General features: G+C 47.7%; 1 protein-coding gene across 2 annotated transcripts in view; it reads left to right on the forward strand.

Annotated features, from left to right (window-relative positions):
- Positions 1 to 15,210, forward strand: part of FAM219A (family with sequence similarity 219 member A) — a 52,904-nt gene extending 37,694 nt beyond the window's left edge. The window contains exons 2-6 of one of the 2 annotated variants that reach the window (XM_066256883.1): positions 6,512 to 6,560; positions 10,832 to 10,934; positions 11,136 to 11,216; positions 11,774 to 11,828; positions 12,370 to 15,210. In XM_066256883.1, coding sequence (XP_066112980.1) covers positions 6,512 to 6,560; positions 10,832 to 10,934; positions 11,136 to 11,216; positions 11,774 to 11,828; positions 12,370 to 12,525 — 444 coding nt within the window. In that variant the 3' untranslated portion in view covers positions 12,526 to 15,210. Of the gene's footprint in view, positions 1 to 6,511; positions 6,561 to 10,831; positions 10,935 to 11,135; positions 11,217 to 11,773; positions 11,829 to 12,366 lie in introns of both variants that reach the window. The other variant, XM_066256882.1, reaches the window with a different exon arrangement.
- Positions 15,211 to 16,063: the final 853 nt, after the last annotated feature.

Raw genomic sequence — 16,063 nt, forward strand, 5'->3', positions numbered from 1 at the left:
ACCATTTCTCATCAAACATCTTTTTTACCCAGCTTCCTTCCCCTCATTCTAGCATAGTGGTGTTCCCTAGCTCCAAAGAAATCCTTCAGCTCAAAAGCTTCCTCTGGCTGTTATTCATTGTTATTTCTTTACTTCTCAGTTTGGCTCCTTGAAAGAATAGTTTGTGTTCCATTTCTACTTCCTTATTTCCTATTTCCTCCTAAATCTCCTTGTAATCTGGGTTCTATTCCTACCCTTCAATTAAAACTGTGCTTGCTGACAACTACTGTGAGTGGATGCTTCCTGCTTCTTCCCCTCTTTCTCACTCTCTCTCTTTTTGTCTCTCTCTCTCTTTCCCCCCTCTCCAAAAGTGAATAAATAAAAATTTTTAAAAACTGTGCTTGTTGAGGCCACCTATGACTTTTTTGTTTCTAAATATTGTCTTTATCTTATAGATCCATTTGTTTATTTGACAGTGTTGATCTCTCCCATCTTGAATACTTAAATGGCTTCCTAGATCTTTTTCTACATCCAGTCTTTCTGCTTCTGTTGGGTCTCCTTTTTCTACTCATTCTCTAAAGGTGAATGTGCCCAGGGGTCCCATACTTGGTTCTTGTCTTGCATCACTCTCTCCCATCTCTCTTCTTATTCTCTGTGGCTTCATTCACTGCCAGCCCATACCTCTTTTCTGAGATCCCAAACCTCAAATGCAACTGACTAGTGATATCATCTGGGTGTCCAAAAGACACTTTAAAACTCACCATGTCCCAAACTGAACTCATCTGGTTTTTCCTGGCAGTGTAGCTGCACCTTCTCCTTCATTGTCTGTCTTACTAATTGGTCCTCCTTTCCCAATTACTCCAGGCAGAAAACTAGGAATGTCTGGACTCCTCCTTCTACATTTTATCTCTAAAGTCTGCCAGTTCTACCCTCTTTAACATCCTCCTTTCTGTTCTTTTAGCTTCTGCTTCTGCTTAGTGCAGGTCCCTGCCATCTTTTGCTGGCACTGTTGCAATAGTTTCCTATAATAATTATCCTTACCTCCAGCCTATTCCCCTGCCATCCATCTTCTATAAGGCTATCAGAGGGTCCTTTTACATTTCAAATCAGATCATGTTACTCTCCTGCCTAAGGCTTCATTGGTTCCCCACTATCTTCTGAGTAAAGAACAAAATCAAGACCCATCTTCCACCACCATCTGAGCCCTCCTTACCCCATGACTTTATTTTCTGCAACTTTTCATCACACCTTCTACGTTTCAACTATAACAAAAATACTGTCTTTTCCTTGACTATGCAATGCTAGTTCTATGCTTCCAAGCCTTTGCAGATGTTTCTGAATGTCCTTTCTCCTTCCTCTGAAGCTAACTGGTAAACTAATGTTTTGAGATCTTTTAAAGTGGCTTCCTTTGTGAAGTTTTCTTTGATCACTCTTACTTTGTCACTTTCTCTCCACTTTTCTATGGTTCTTGTTATCTTTATTGGTAATTACTGGGAGTTCCTTAATGATGGGCCTATTTCTATTTATTGTTATGAGCCCCAAGCCTGCCATTGTTAAATAATTGAGGGAAAATTGCCTCATAGTGGAGTAAGGAGAGAGGAGTCAGAATGTCTCCTTGGTCAGGCCCCTCTTCACCCTTTGGAGTGAACCCCTTTTCCACAGATACCCCCCTTATAAGCCAGACCTCAACCTGTGTAGTTGCAGCTGTGGGCCAGTCATTCCTAGGGCACACTGTCTATGACTGTGTGGGGGTCATGGAACCTATACCAATAATAATATCTTTATATCTAACACAGATATAGTGCTCAGTATGTACTGTACTAAGTACTATTCTAAGTGCTACATATATTAACTAATTTTTTTAACCTCACAAGAACCTTTGACATAGATATTAGATTAGTTCCATTTAATTTTGTTAATTTATTGATTTTTACAGAGAGGAGAAGGAAGACAGAGACAGAAAGAAAGAGAGAGAGTAAGAGAGAGAAACATTGACTTGTTGTTCCACTTATTCATTCTGTCATTGGTTGACACACACACATGCCCTGACCAGAGGTTGAACCTGCACCGCAATCCCTGCTTGTTGAGATGATGTTCTAACCAACTAAACTACCTGCAGAGACAGTATTAGTTCCATTGTAAAGATGAGGAAACTGAAGGCCAGATCACACAGCTAGTAAATGGAGGTGCTGGGATCTATGAAAAGAATAGGTTGATAAACTGATATTTATTGAAGCTGGTACTGTAATAGTTACCCAGGATCTCACTATATTGTTTTCTCTACTGTTGTATAAGTTTAATAATCTCTATAATAAAACATTTTTAAAAGACCAGGTTGGATTAAATTAATGGATATTTACTTTTTGTGTGTGTGTGTGTGTGTGTGTGTGTGACAGAGACAGAGAGAGGGACAGACAGATAGGAAGGGAGAGAGATAAGAAGCATCAATTCTTTGTTGCGGCTCCTTAGTTGTTCATTGATTGCTTTCTCATATGTGCCTTAACCGGGGGGCTATAGCAGAGCGAGTGACCCCTTGCTCAAGCCAATGACCTTGGGCTTAAGCCAGCAACCTTGGGCTTCAAGCCAGTGACCTCTGGTCTCAAGCCAGTAACCATGAGGTCATGTCTATGATCCCCACGCTTAAGCCCATGACCCCACACTGAAGCAAGATGAGCCCGTGCTCAAGCTGGTGACCTCAGGGCTTTGAACCCGGGTCCTCTGCGTCCCAGTCTGATGCTTTATCCACTGCGCCACTGCCTGGTCAGGCTTACCTCCTTTTTTTTTTTTAAGCAACATAACCCTTTCTCCAATCAAAATTTTATGGAAAGGCTATATAAATGAAATAAAAGTAAATCTATTCTGGTTTAAGAGAAGCCAGACACCCTCCTACTGTTCCCTTCTTGCACTCAGCCCCTCCCAAAGCACAGGGTTCAGGAAACACAGCTTAATGAAAATTACTGGACTGGACTAAATCTAAGGATTCTTCTGGCACTTTTTTTTTTTTTTTTTTTTTCTGAAGCTGGAAACAGGGAGAGATAGTCAGACAGACTCCGCATGCGCCCGACCGGGATCCACCCAGCACGCCCACCAGGGGCGACGCTCTGCCCACCAGGGGGCGATGCTCTGCCCCTCCGGAGCGTCACTCTGTTGCGACCAGAGCCACTCTAGCGCCTGGGGCAGAGGCCAAGGAGCCATCCCCAGCACCCGGGCCATCCTTGCTCCAATGGAGCCTCGGCTGCTGGAGGGGAAGAGAGAGACAGAGAGGAAAGAGAGGGGGAGTGGTGGAGAAGCAGATGGGCGCTTCACCTGTGTGCCCTGGCCGGGAATCGAACCCAGGACTTCTGCACGCCAGGCCGACACTCTACCACTGAGCTAACTGGCCAGGGCCTCTTCTGGCACTTTTGCCTTCTTCTAGTTATATTGGCTCTGCACTGGCCATTAGCCTACATGTCCTGTCCAGAAACAGTAAGACAGGGCTGTTAATCATTTCTATAGTCAGTGGAGAATTTCAAGGGTTACAGAAACATGGGTTGCTATTAGAGATGAATTTCAATATCTGTCTCTGCTGAGTGTTTATTAATAATCTTGCTAATCCCCACTCTAGTTCCCGGATCTAACTCCTGTCAGATGTCCTTGGGAGGCATTTTAAATTCTCTCTGATTTCTTGGATCCAGATGCTTCCTTCTACTTGGATTCCTCTCTGATACTTATATTCATGAATATTTCACATTTAATCTCCCTGATTACATTTCCACGTGATGATCATAGTGCATTGGCTGCGTTTCTCAGGAAAGACATACAGGAAGCCCACAGTAGAGGCTGGAGTTGGAGGCACAGTGCCAGAGATCTTTGTTCTTGCCACTAAGATGGCCTTCTATTATGGACAGTGACAGGGAAGTGCTGAATGGTGGGCTTTGCATGTGACCCCTCAGTTTAGGACTTTACACCCTGGCTCATGACCTAAAGGGACTAGCAGTTTCACCCAGCGATCAAATGACACCAGGACCTGCCCAGTGGCCTTGAGGACCACATGTGTGTCCCTGTGACCAGAGTTGCTCAATAGCTTCCCAACCCCCAGTCAGGCCCTGTCATTTCTGCAGTCTTCATCCAGTGTTACTATTGCTGCCAACTACCTCCAGCCTGAGAGAAGAAACTGATGAATTCATCTGTACCAGAAAGGAAAAGTTAACCCTACATGTTTGAGGGCTTGTGTTTTAAAAGTCAGGCCAGGGAAGGGACGGTAAGGCATAACACTCTCATGGGATAGATGGCGTGGAGGGTTATGGAGGAGATGCATGATTGGGAGACCATAGATTTAGAACTCACCAGTAGGATAGATGGTGATGGAGGGAGACTTAAATTGACGTGGTGAATACACAGTGCAATATCCAGATGATGTTTTGTAGGATTGTGCACTTGAAGCCTGTATAATTATTAATGTCACCTCAATAAATTCAATAAAATTTTTCAAAAAGAAGTCACAAGTAAACATGTTAATCCAAACTGTAGGAGACATAAGGGTTTCCCAAAGAGAGAGAGGAGGACTGAAGTCAGGATCCTGCAGAGGAAACAAAGGGCTGTGGGATGAGACAGAAATGCGTGTCCCAAAAGCCAGTGAAGGAAACCATGTGGTATGTATGACGTGACAAATGCTACAGAAAAAATAATGTGACTAAGGAAATTGTAAATGTGTCAATGCTTCCTTGGTAGGTTCCCACAGGTATCTTTATGGTTTTGCCCTTTGAGAAGCCCCACTCAGGCTGCTTGGGAGTGAGCCCTCCCTATAGGAAAACCAGAGCCCAGCTGTCGGTCTCTATGCTTCCTTACAGGTAGCACCTGTGCGGCTGTTTTGGCTGCAGACAGGCATGTAAGAGCCACTAGAGGTCTGTTTCTCCAAGGCTACAGGATAGGTGCTGTTAGTAAGAAGTCTCCCGAGGAGGAGCTGAGCCAGGGAAACAAAAGATGAAGGATTGAAAGGTTTGTGGCCTGACGTGGGGTGGTACAGTAGATAAAGCGTTGGGCTGCAGTGCTGAGGTCACTAGTTCAAAAACCTGGGCTTGCCTGGTCAAGGCACATACAAGAAGCAACTACTACAAGTTGATGCTTCTTGCTCCTTCCCAACCACCTTTCTCTCTCTCTCTCTCTCTCTCTTCTCTCTAAAATCAATAAATAAAATTGTAGGTAGGTAGGAAGGAAGGAAGGAAGGAAGGAAGGAAGGAAGGAAGGAAGGAAGGAAGGAAGGAAGGAAGGAAAGAAGGAAGGGAATCATCTGAGATGCAGCCACTGCAGCACCTAACCTTTTCTGAGCAGAGCTTCCTGCTCTGTCTGCCTCAACCACAGCTAAGGGTTGGGGGTCAGAGCAAAGAACAAGAAGCCCAGTTTCTGTCCTCAGGAAGTTGCAAACTACAGTGGGATTTACCTCCCAAACATTCTAGAGTTTTCCCTTTCCCCTTAGTGGCAAGCATGTTTTCATTTCTACTGCCTCATTCTAAAGGGAGCAGAAGCTACCACAATGGTTATATATCCTTCCCTTGCTGAGTCACCAGCAGCCACTCAGATCTCTAAGCCTGACTGCGGGGCCAGTTCTGGAGCATTCTACCTGCCCATCTGTCTGCTCTCTGCATCCCCAGAGGCAGAACAAACACAGTCTTGGATCCACTCTGCAGTCCTTAGACTCTGTGGTCTTAGGCAGACATCTTGGATGGCAGCACTCATATCAATAGGTCATCAGTTTTTCATGGAGAATATGAATGACTCCAGCTCCTTCCAACCGACTGAGGCAGGGTGGGCCAGGGCCCCAAATCTCGTATCAGAGGTTTGTGGTGTTTTGGAGGGAATAATGAGGCTAGATTAATGAGTAAGCAGCACAGGACTAACTGGCCACCAGCTGATCATTATCTGTCTTCTCACCTACCATACCCAACCAACCTTTCAGGCTTTCCCAGAAGACACTCTTTAGGACTCACCTGTGAAACAGAGAAGTCCTCATGAGAATTCTTTTTTGTCCAGTGGCTGCAGCCTGGCTTGGCAAGTCAGTTCTCTGAATCCTGTGAAGGACCCTGTCCAGTGCAAGAGAAGCAGAGGAAGAGTGAAGGCCTGTCTTAGGGAGCACCTACTCTGACCTTAATGCAGACTCAAACCCACAGGAACCTAGAAAGGCCTTTCCAAACAAGTACACAGGAAGGGCTCTCAGGAGTAGGCAAACTAGTATGGGAGGTTGGAGGAAGGAGTCCTGTGGGTTTAAAGAATTGTGGTAGGCTTTCCAGGGAAGGCTGGATTACACAGGACTTTGAAGATAGACACCCAAGTGAGTGTAGGTGAGGCCAAGATCTTTGGCTGTTCTACCTAGTTGAGAGTCTTCTTCTCAAGGTTAACAGGTCTGCCTCTCCCTCCCTGAATCTCCTACCTGCTACCAGAGGCAAATGCCCTCAGAGGCCCAAAGGACAGGTGGGAAGGCCAGCTTCAGGGCTGAGAGCAGCCCCCTGTGTTCACTTCCTAATAACTCTCTGTCTGTCTGCTTTCTCCCTGCCAGGACCCAGCTGCCGCCTCCATCTCAGACGGAGACTGTGATGCCCGGGAGGGTGAGTCAGTAGTCATGAATTACAAACCATCCCCACTCCAGGTAAAGCTGGGTGAGTGGGTCCAGGGGGGTAAGAGAGATGTGGGGAGTGGACAAGATGCTCTGGGCCAGGTCTGCAATGAGGTGCCAGCAAGAAACCAACTCAGGCTAAATGATTCCAAGACTCAAGCCACCAAATCATTGGCACTGCCAGGCACCTTATTTCCTGCAAGGCAAAAAGGGAAGTTACAGTTCTCTGCAGGACCCAGAACTCTAGGAGGCATCTCTGATGCCAGAAAGGCTCCAGTTATTCCAGGCAATAGCTTCTGGGATAAAAAGCTTGGAACCCCAGAGAGAGGGTTGGAAGTCACATTAAATACTGAAAGGGGTTAAGAAGAAGCTGTATTAGAGGTAGGGTGTCAGCTCCTATATCTGAGGTAGAAAGGAATGAGGATTCCAAAGTCTAGAAGCTGAGCTCCTCTCCCCATTCCTTCCTCAGCCTATCTGGAGATCTCAGGGCTTGATTCACTTCTGTTTTGGGAGCTTTTCCTTAGTTTTTTTAGTAAACTAAAATATCTTTCCCCCTTTCCAGGGTTACCTTTCCCTTGGGGTTTTTCTTATGTCCACTCTGAAGTGAATTTATGCTACAGCCTGCTCTTTGAAGTCACCTGGCTCCCAGCCACCACCCATAGCTCCTGCAGCTGCTGTTCTCACTTCACCCTGAGCTGAGCACTGCCCCTCTCCTTTCAGGGATCAAAGTTTTACTCACCCAAGGCTGCTTTATATAATAGACTTTTACTAAAAAATTTGGCTTCATGAAGAGAAATTACATCCCAGTATATCCAGGAAAGAGGTTACAATTAAATACAGGTCATCACTATCCTTCAAAACTCTTCTGCCATCCCTTTCTCCTCAGGCTCCAGCTGCTCACCACATCATGGACCCCTCAGCAGTCCTAAGAGCCCCTACCCTTCTATTCTAAAACCTTCTCCCACTGAAGCTACCAGGACTCCTTCTCACAGAGTTCTGTTCTTTTTTGTTGTTGTTGTATTTTTCTGAAGTTGGAAACGGAGAGGCAGTCAGACAGACTCCCGCATACGCCCAACCGGGATCCACCCAGCATGCCCACCAGGGGGCGATGCTCTGCCCATCTGGGGCGTCGCTCTGTTGCGACCAGAGCCATTCCAGCGCCTGAGGCAGAGGCCATGGAGCCATCCCCAGCGCCCGGGCCATCTTTGCTCCAATGGAGCCTCTCCTGCGGGAGGGGAAGAGAGAGACAGAGAGGAATGAGAGGGGGAGGGGTGGGGAAGCAGATAGGCGCTTCTCCTGAGTGCCCTGGCCGGGAATCGAACCCGGGACTCCTGCATGCCAGGCCGACACTCTACCCCTGAGCCAACTGGCCAGGGCCTGCAGCAAGTTTTAAATATTATTGTTTAATTTAACAATACAAGTATTTTAACAAGTGTAACTTCTTTTCCTCTCCTTCATTACATTCTTCTCCCAAGATAATCATTCTAAGTTTTTTTAGGTTTTTTTAGCTTTATTTGGTATTTTAACATAAGTGTATCATACTGTACACATTTTCTGAAACTTTTTTTTGTTTTGTTTTCCACTTAATGTCTTGGAGCCCCTTTCAATGTCAGTACATAGACGAATGATTTCATTCTTTTAAATGGTTTCATACTAGTCTGTAATTTGGTTTTGCCAGTTTATTGTTTGCATTTTTTCACTTTCAAACAATTCCAACATGCTCTTAAAATAACACTTTTTTTCCCCTTTCCATTACATTACCACCAAAGCCCCTCATTAAAATGCACAACGTTGTCCCAGTTGCACTAAGGGAAAAATTACCACCACCCACCATCAGAAGTTTTAAAGGCAAATTGCACCCCCTAGAGCCTTGAAGTGGTAATGGTAACTGCTGCCTGCTGCAAACAAGCTGGAGGAAAACTGTAGGAGTCAGATGAGCAGTGACAAAGAGAAAAGGTCAGCCACTGGGAGATGAGAGACTCAGAGACAGGGTAGTCAGGGGAAATTCCAGAGTCACAGTAGCTGGAAATGCCCAACCATCCTTTCTCTCAGGAGCTTGTGGTTATTTCATGAAAGCTTTCCCCTAGCCTTCCTCTCCAACCAACCGTCCCTTTCCCTACATCATGAGTGACATGAGTAGGAAAGGATAGACAGGAGTCCTCTAGGGCAACGGTCCCCAACCCCCAGGCTGTGGACCAGTACCAGTCTGTGGGCCATTTGGTACCAGTCCACAGAGAAAGAATAAATAACTTACATTATTTCCATTTTATTTATATTTAAGTCTGAACGATGTTTTATTTTTTAAAAATGACCAGATTCCTTCTGTTACATCCATCTTAAGACTCACTCTTGACGCTTGTCTCGTAAGTTTGACAATTATATTTAAAAATACCACAGTTTTTACACCGGTTGCATAATTTTATTTTGTGCATTTATCCGTCCTACCCTAACGGCCAGTCTGTGAAAATATTTTCTGACATTAAACCAGTCCGTGGCCCAAAAAAGGTTGGGGGCCACTGCTCTAGGGCCCGGGTAGCTACTGGCTACTAGTAATAGTGCCACACACCAGAAAGTAGGTCACCTGTTGGCCAGCCCCATGAATCTGTTAGGCTCTGGAATCTTGGAAAACTCAGACTAGCAGGAGTCAGAAGTATAGCCAGAGGGGATCTCTCAGCTTCTTGTCCCTTACTCTGCCAGCCTCATTCTGCCCCTCCCACTCCACAAGCTTTATTTGCTCCATTTCCTTCTACATTAAGCCCAAACTCCTCTATCTGGCACTCAAGGTCATGCACTGAGTTTGTGCTCAGAGGGAGCCCCCAGGCCCTTAGTACAGGACCTGGGATAGATGACACAGATGTCCATAAATAAATGACTGACTAAATGTATCCTACTATTTCAGTCTGTCCTCCCTCCATCTTCACCCCTCTATTCCACCCAGATTCTCACTTCTTTATTTATTTGTTTGTTTGTTTATTTATTTATTTTTTAGTGAGAGGAGGGGAAACAGTGAGACAGACTCCCACATGCACCCCAACCTGGATCCACCCAGCAGCCCCTGTCTGGCACCAATGCTGGAATCAACCAAGCTCTCCTTAGTGCCTGGGGCTGACAATCAAGCCACTGGCTGCAGGAGGGGAAGAGGGAGAGAAGGGAGAGGAGGAGAGAAGCAGTTGGTTGTTTCTCTTGTGTGTGCTGACCAAGAATTGAACCCAGAATGTTTCTACACTGTGCTGATGCTCTATCCACTGAGCCTATTGGCCAGAGCCACTCATTTCTTTTCTTTTCTTTTTTTACAAGGACAGAGAGAGCGTCAGAGAGAGGGATAGATAGAGACAAACAGACAGGAACGGAGAGAAATGAGAAGCATCAATCATCAGTTTTTCTTTATTTTATTTATTTATTTATTTAAATTTTTTTATTTTATTTATTCATTTTAGAGAGGAGACAGAGAGGGACAGAGAGAGACAGAGACAGGGGGGGGGAGGAGCTGGAAGCATCAACTCCCATATGCGCCTTGACCAGGCAAGCCCAGGGTTTTGAACCAGCGACCTCAGCATTTCCAGGTCGATGCTTTATCCACTGCGCTACCACAGGTCAGGCAATCATCAGTTTTTCGTTGCAACACCTTAGTTGTTCATTGATTGCTTTCTCTTATGTGCCTTGACTGTGGGCCTTCAGCAGACGGAGTAACCCCTTGCTCAAGCCCATGACCTTGGGTCCAAGCTGGTGAGCTTTTGGCTCAAGCCAGATGAGTCTGCAATCAAGCTGGTGACCTCGGGGTCTCGAACCTGGGTCCTCCACATCCCAGTTCGACGCTCTATCCACTGTGCCACCACCTAGTCAGGCGAGCCACTCATTTCTAAATGCATCTTTTGTATACACTATCCTTCCTACCTAGAATGCCCTGCTCTCTCCATCTCATGGTATCAGCTATAGGAAGCCCTGACTGTTTCATCCTTCTGCTCCATCTCTCACTCTCTAGCCTTTCTCTGGTATCAAGCATGCACTAACTGCTCCGCGTGGGAGTTTAGCTCCTAGAAGACAGGGGTCAGCCTCCTCCTGTTGTCCCTCATTATCTGTCTCAGATTGTGCAGGGCCAAGTACTGTCTCCACCAACCAGCAGGGCCTAGAGTTGGGATCCCTGCCACAGTTGCTAGAAAAGCTAGGGGTTTCCCAACTTAGGTGCAGCCTAGACTTCCCCAAGCAGTAAGGTGGGGTGGCCCTGGGGGCAGACCACAGCTTCCTTCCCATGTTCCACTGCAGAGAAGCAACGGGAGCTGGCCCGGAAGGGCTCTCTGAAGAACGGCAGTATGGGTAGCCCTGTCATCCAGCAACCCAAGAAGAACAATGTCATGGCCCGGACAAGGTAGAACCCACCCCACCTGGACCCTACCAACCAGCATCTATCTCTGCTGGTCCTGAGTTTTCCCCTCTTCTCTCCTTCCTCAGGCCTAGGCTCTGAGAGGAGAGAATCTCAACAGGATCCTAGGGGGTGGGGGGGAAGGAAATGGTGGGGCGGGCTTGTGTGCTCCAGTTGCCAATCCAGTCCCCCACATTCTCCACCCAGGCTGGTCGTTCCCAATAAAGGCTATTCCTCGCTTGACCAGAGCCCAGACGAGAAGCCACTGGTAGCCCTTGACACTGACAGGTGTGTATGGGGATATTGGGGCAGCTGGGCAAGCCACAGAAACCTGTGTGAACATACAAGCGGACTGTACAAACCACACTTATTGTCCTGTCAGAATTGGAATACTCCTTGGATAGCCAGGAGCTCTCCAAGGGTAAAGTCCCCAGGGAATGGAGTTTTTTACCTGGAGGTGGGGAAGAACAGAGAGAGGAAAAGAGGACTAGTGCAGTCTGCTGCTGTCCTGGGACAGCTGATCCAGTGGTCACCCGGCTAGACCTGGACTTTGGAAAAACCCAACAAGCCAGGGTGATTGGAGCCAGGATAGAAAAGGGGAAGGTTAAGGGGAAAGGAATCACATCTCTATTCAGAAGGAGGTTAAGGGTGGCAATTTACTTAGAGAGGGGGACTAGGGAAGCTGTCTTGAAACTGCATTTGCACAACAAACAGTTTTTATTTAGATCATGCTGTTTATTTGAAAGTGTGGGAGAGGAGTGGCATATTGACTGATTCAGAGAAAGGAGTTTTCTATTTAATTTCTGGGAATCACTTCTCCTCTGTCTTCTTCCCTCCTTGGCCAGCGATGATGACTTTGACATGTCCAGATATTCTTCCTCTGGCTACTCCTCTGCTGAGGTGAGGCCCCACCCTCCCCACCCTAGACACACCCCTCCATCTAGGAGAAGGATGGGACTAATTCCGAATCATACCTGAGGGGAGCTATGGGCAAAGCTAGGCAGAGCCCGGGTGGGGGCGGGGTGTAAATGGGATGCGATGAGTTTGAAAAAAGGTGAGGCAGTTAGACTCTGGCCTCAAGTTAGGGAATTCCAGGGTTAGGGGCGGGGCTTGAGCTCGAGATTGGCACAGGGCTCTTAAATAGAATGCAATGTGAAAAATAGGGACACCTTATGGGGATGGGCCTGAATAGGGGCAGGGTTAGGACCCGAGGTGGGAAGCTGCCCTTAGAATAGGGTGGGGTCTGTCAGGGGCGGAGGCTCACAAGGAAGTGCCTATAAAGAAAGTAAAGCCAGTACTGAATTAGGAGTGAAGCCAGGGGTTTTGGAAAGACAGAGGATAGGAAGGATCTGGGAGCAGAAGGCCTGGGAATGCGGTCAGAGTGTTGGTAGTGTCTTTGGATCGCCCTGAGTCTAACCTCTCTCCCCTTTGTCTACAGCAGATCAACCAAGATTTGAACATTCAGCTGCTGAAAGATGGCTACCGGTTAGACGAGATCCCCGACGATGAGGACCTGGACCTCATTCCCCCTAAGTCCGTGAACCCCACCTGCATGTGCTGCCAGGCCACGTCCTCCACTGCCTGCCACATTCAGTAGCGGGCGGGGCCGCCGCAGCGGATGGAGCTGGGCCACCAAGGGCCAGGTTAGACAGGGCAGGGACCGACCCCTCCCCAGCTCCTCTGCCTGCCCCCGGCCCCGCTTCCCCTACAGCCGCCAACCTCGTAAAGTCATTGCTTCCTCCTATGGTAGGACGTGTACCTCTGTGTGTTCATGGAGCCGGAGAAACCAAAACCGGGTCTCTCTCCACCCCAGGGGCTGAGGGGAAGGAGCTGTTTGTTCAGTTACTTAGGGGACTTTGCCCAGCACCTTGTTCCCTTCCACAAAGCTGCAGTCCAGTTTCGGAGTGGGGAATTGGAGGGTAGGGAGGCCAACAATAATGAGTTCAGGGAGGGATCACAAAGCCAGGGGCTTGGCCCCAACCCAGCAAGCCATGAACTCCCCAGCACAATAAGGAAAGAGGCTCTGAGGGAGAAAGGTCCAGGGCAGTGGAGACAGGGCCCAGCACCTTGGAGCCCCCTCCAATACTCCCTGCCGATCCATGTACCTGTTTGCATTTCTCCCCTCATCTCCAGATGGGAAGCCTGGCAAAGTTGCCCAATGGGATATTGTCCCCCACCTATCAGATCACTGCCTTCTTCCTCTTCCTCTTTGCCCCATTCACCCCTTCCTTCCTTGTTCTGAGTTGAGGGTAAGGTGGGCCTTAGAGACAGGCCAGAGTTGAGATGGTTGGGATGGTATGATCTGTCCTCACTTGCCTTTAACCAATGCATCTCTCCGCCAACTGCCCCCTATCCCACACCCACACACACACACGCACGCATACAAAGGCTTCTGTTCATTGGTCTCTTTCCCAGGATGGAAGCAGGAGGTAAGGTTGGCCTCTAATGCTCCATTCTCGTCTCACTCCAGCCCAAGATTTCAGATTCTTATTCCCAGTAAGAATCTTCAAGGAAGCAAGCTTAGAAGAATACTGTGGCTGCATGTATATGATAGGGAGAACTTGGCAGAATATGTATGTGCCTGAGGCTGTCAGGATGTATGTTTGTGTCTCTGCATTGGGTCTGTCTTTCTAGATGTCTATTTCTGCCATAGATGGGGAGGAAGTGACTGTGTGGTCTGTTAACAGTATGAGAAGCTGTTCAGCAGTGCAGTGAACTGAGAGCCCTGGCCTTGGAGTCAGAAGCCTGGGTTCTAGTCCTAGCCCTGGCACTGGCCCTATAGTCTTCAACAAGCTGTTTGCATTCCCTGGGCTTCAACTGTAAAATGACAGCATCTGAAATTATTTTTAAGGTTCTGAAGGAATTTTTTCATAAGAATTTCTGTGGAGGTGTATAGGGAGGTCTCTGTGTATCTTTGAGTACATCTAGAGATGTCCTGAGTTGTATGTCTGTGTGAAAAGGAGGGGGGGAGGTTTCTATGTGTATGTCCGAATGCATGCAGATCTATTTGGGAATACAAATAGGTACTCTGTCTATGAATGTGTATGTGTGTGTGGGTATATACTGTGTATTTGTATATATAGTATATGTTGCTATATGGGGTGGCTGTGAGTCAGAATGTGTGTAGTGCTGCTTCCACTGCTGTTGCTGGGTGGGGAAGATGCCAGGAAAGCTGATGATAAAAGTTATGAGGAAGGAGGTAATCAAGGCCCTCCTCTGGGACTGGGCGATATATACCTGCCCCCATGCGAAGAAAAATAAAAGCACAGTTAGCCTAAGACTGCTCAGGTCTATGCCCCACAAACCCCATATCCCAGGGCCAGGATGGATACCCCCACATTCTTTCATGCTGCCACCCACAGCCCATTCCTTGGATGTGATTGCTGGGAGCTGGAAGGAGGAGAGGGTAATGAGAGGAGAGAATAAGGCTGCTAGCTTAGGAAGGGTAGCAGCTCTCCCTGCACCACACCCAGGGGCTGCCAGCTCCAAAGTGCTGAGGTGCAGCTCTCTACCCTCAATTCATCCAACCCCTCTAGTACAGGGACTCTGGTTAGATGATGAGAAAATGCCAAAGGGAGGCAAGGACATAGATGATACCTGCAGGGCCCACAAGGCCATACCAGCCCCCATCTGTGCCTATCTCTCCCACTGTGGTCAGATCCCTACGCTTTGTCATCTGGGCCCTAGAGCCAAGACTCTTACTACTATCACCACCACCCTGGGCTCCTAACTCACCCTTTGAAAACATGGGTACCTCCTCTTTTCCAGTCAGGGCCCCACCAGGGCTCATTTAGACTGCTGCCTTTGCTGCTGATTTGCTGTGTGACTATGGCCCACTGCTGAGCCCCTCTGGCCCTAGGAACCAGGGAAAAGCTCCCTCCCCAAGGATATACTTAGTTCCCTGGCAGGCAAGGACTTCTGACTGAGGCAGTGTACAAGTGATGGAGAGAGGTAGGAAGCTGGCAGCCAGCACCTTCTGGGTCTAGGGAGTATGTGGCTTCCTCCTTCCCTGTCTGGGAGGATGCAAGGGAGGAACCCAGGCCTTAGCTTGCCCCCTGCCACCCTTCCCCCTTGTAGATACTGCCTTAACACTCCCTCTGCCCTCAGCTCTGGCTGCCACCCAGCCAGGTTTCTCCGCGCTCACTAATTTATTTTCAGGAAGGTGTGTGGAAAACATGAGCCGTGTATAATATTTTTTTTAACATTTCCATTGCAGTATTGACCATCATCCTTGATTGTGTATCGTGTAACACAAATAATGATATTAAAAGCATCAAACAAGCCAGCCTCAGCTCCCTACCTGGGGTGTGGGCAAGGGGCAGGTGGACTGGGAAGGGGAGAAAACAGCCTCTGATGCACAATTTACTCTACTCATGGGTTCCCAGGCTAGGCCTGCCACCAAGCTGCTGCATGACCTCAGTGAGTCACTGAACCCTTGGAACCTCCACTTCTCTTTATCAAAGTAAGAAGCTTGACCTAGAACAGGGCTCGGGAATCTTTTTGGCTGAGAGAGCCATGAACGCCACATATTTTAAAATGTAATTCTGTGAGAGCCATACATCGGACCCTTGTACCTTACACATTATCCAATAAAAATTTGGTGTTGTCCCGGAGGACAGTTGTGATTGGCTCCAGCCACCCGCAACCATGAACATGAGTGGTAGGAAACGAATGGATTGTAATACTTGAGAATGTTTTATATTTTTAACGTTATTAATTTTTTATTAAAGATTTGTCTGCAAGCCAGATGCAGCCATCAAAAGAGACACATCTGGCTCATGAGCCATAGGTTCCCGACCCCTGGCCTAGAAGATCTCCAGGGGCCCTCTGAACTCTTGGAAATTGGACTCTTTTGAGAGGCTTGAGGGAGGAAGAGGCTGGGAGTAAGGAAAGAATTGGACCTCTACACCTCCCCAGGGCTGGAACCAAGCCAGATGATATCATAATGGGCAGTGCCCATCCTGGAGGGGAAAGCAGGGTGGGGTAGGAGTAGGAAGGCTACTCATCAGGAGGGGAAGTTGAAAGATCCTCAACAGGAGGGGTTCACAGCAGCTAGGGGTACCTGCTGGGTTGGAGGTGTAGGTTTGCTGGGAGAAGGTGTGGTCACTGATGGTTTGCAGGAGCCCTTGGTAGGG

Source organism: Saccopteryx bilineata, chromosome 2 (assembly GCF_036850765.1).
Source record: "Saccopteryx bilineata isolate mSacBil1 chromosome 2, mSacBil1_pri_phased_curated, whole genome shotgun sequence".
Taxonomy (NCBI): Eukaryota; Metazoa; Chordata; class Mammalia; order Chiroptera; family Emballonuridae; genus Saccopteryx; species Saccopteryx bilineata.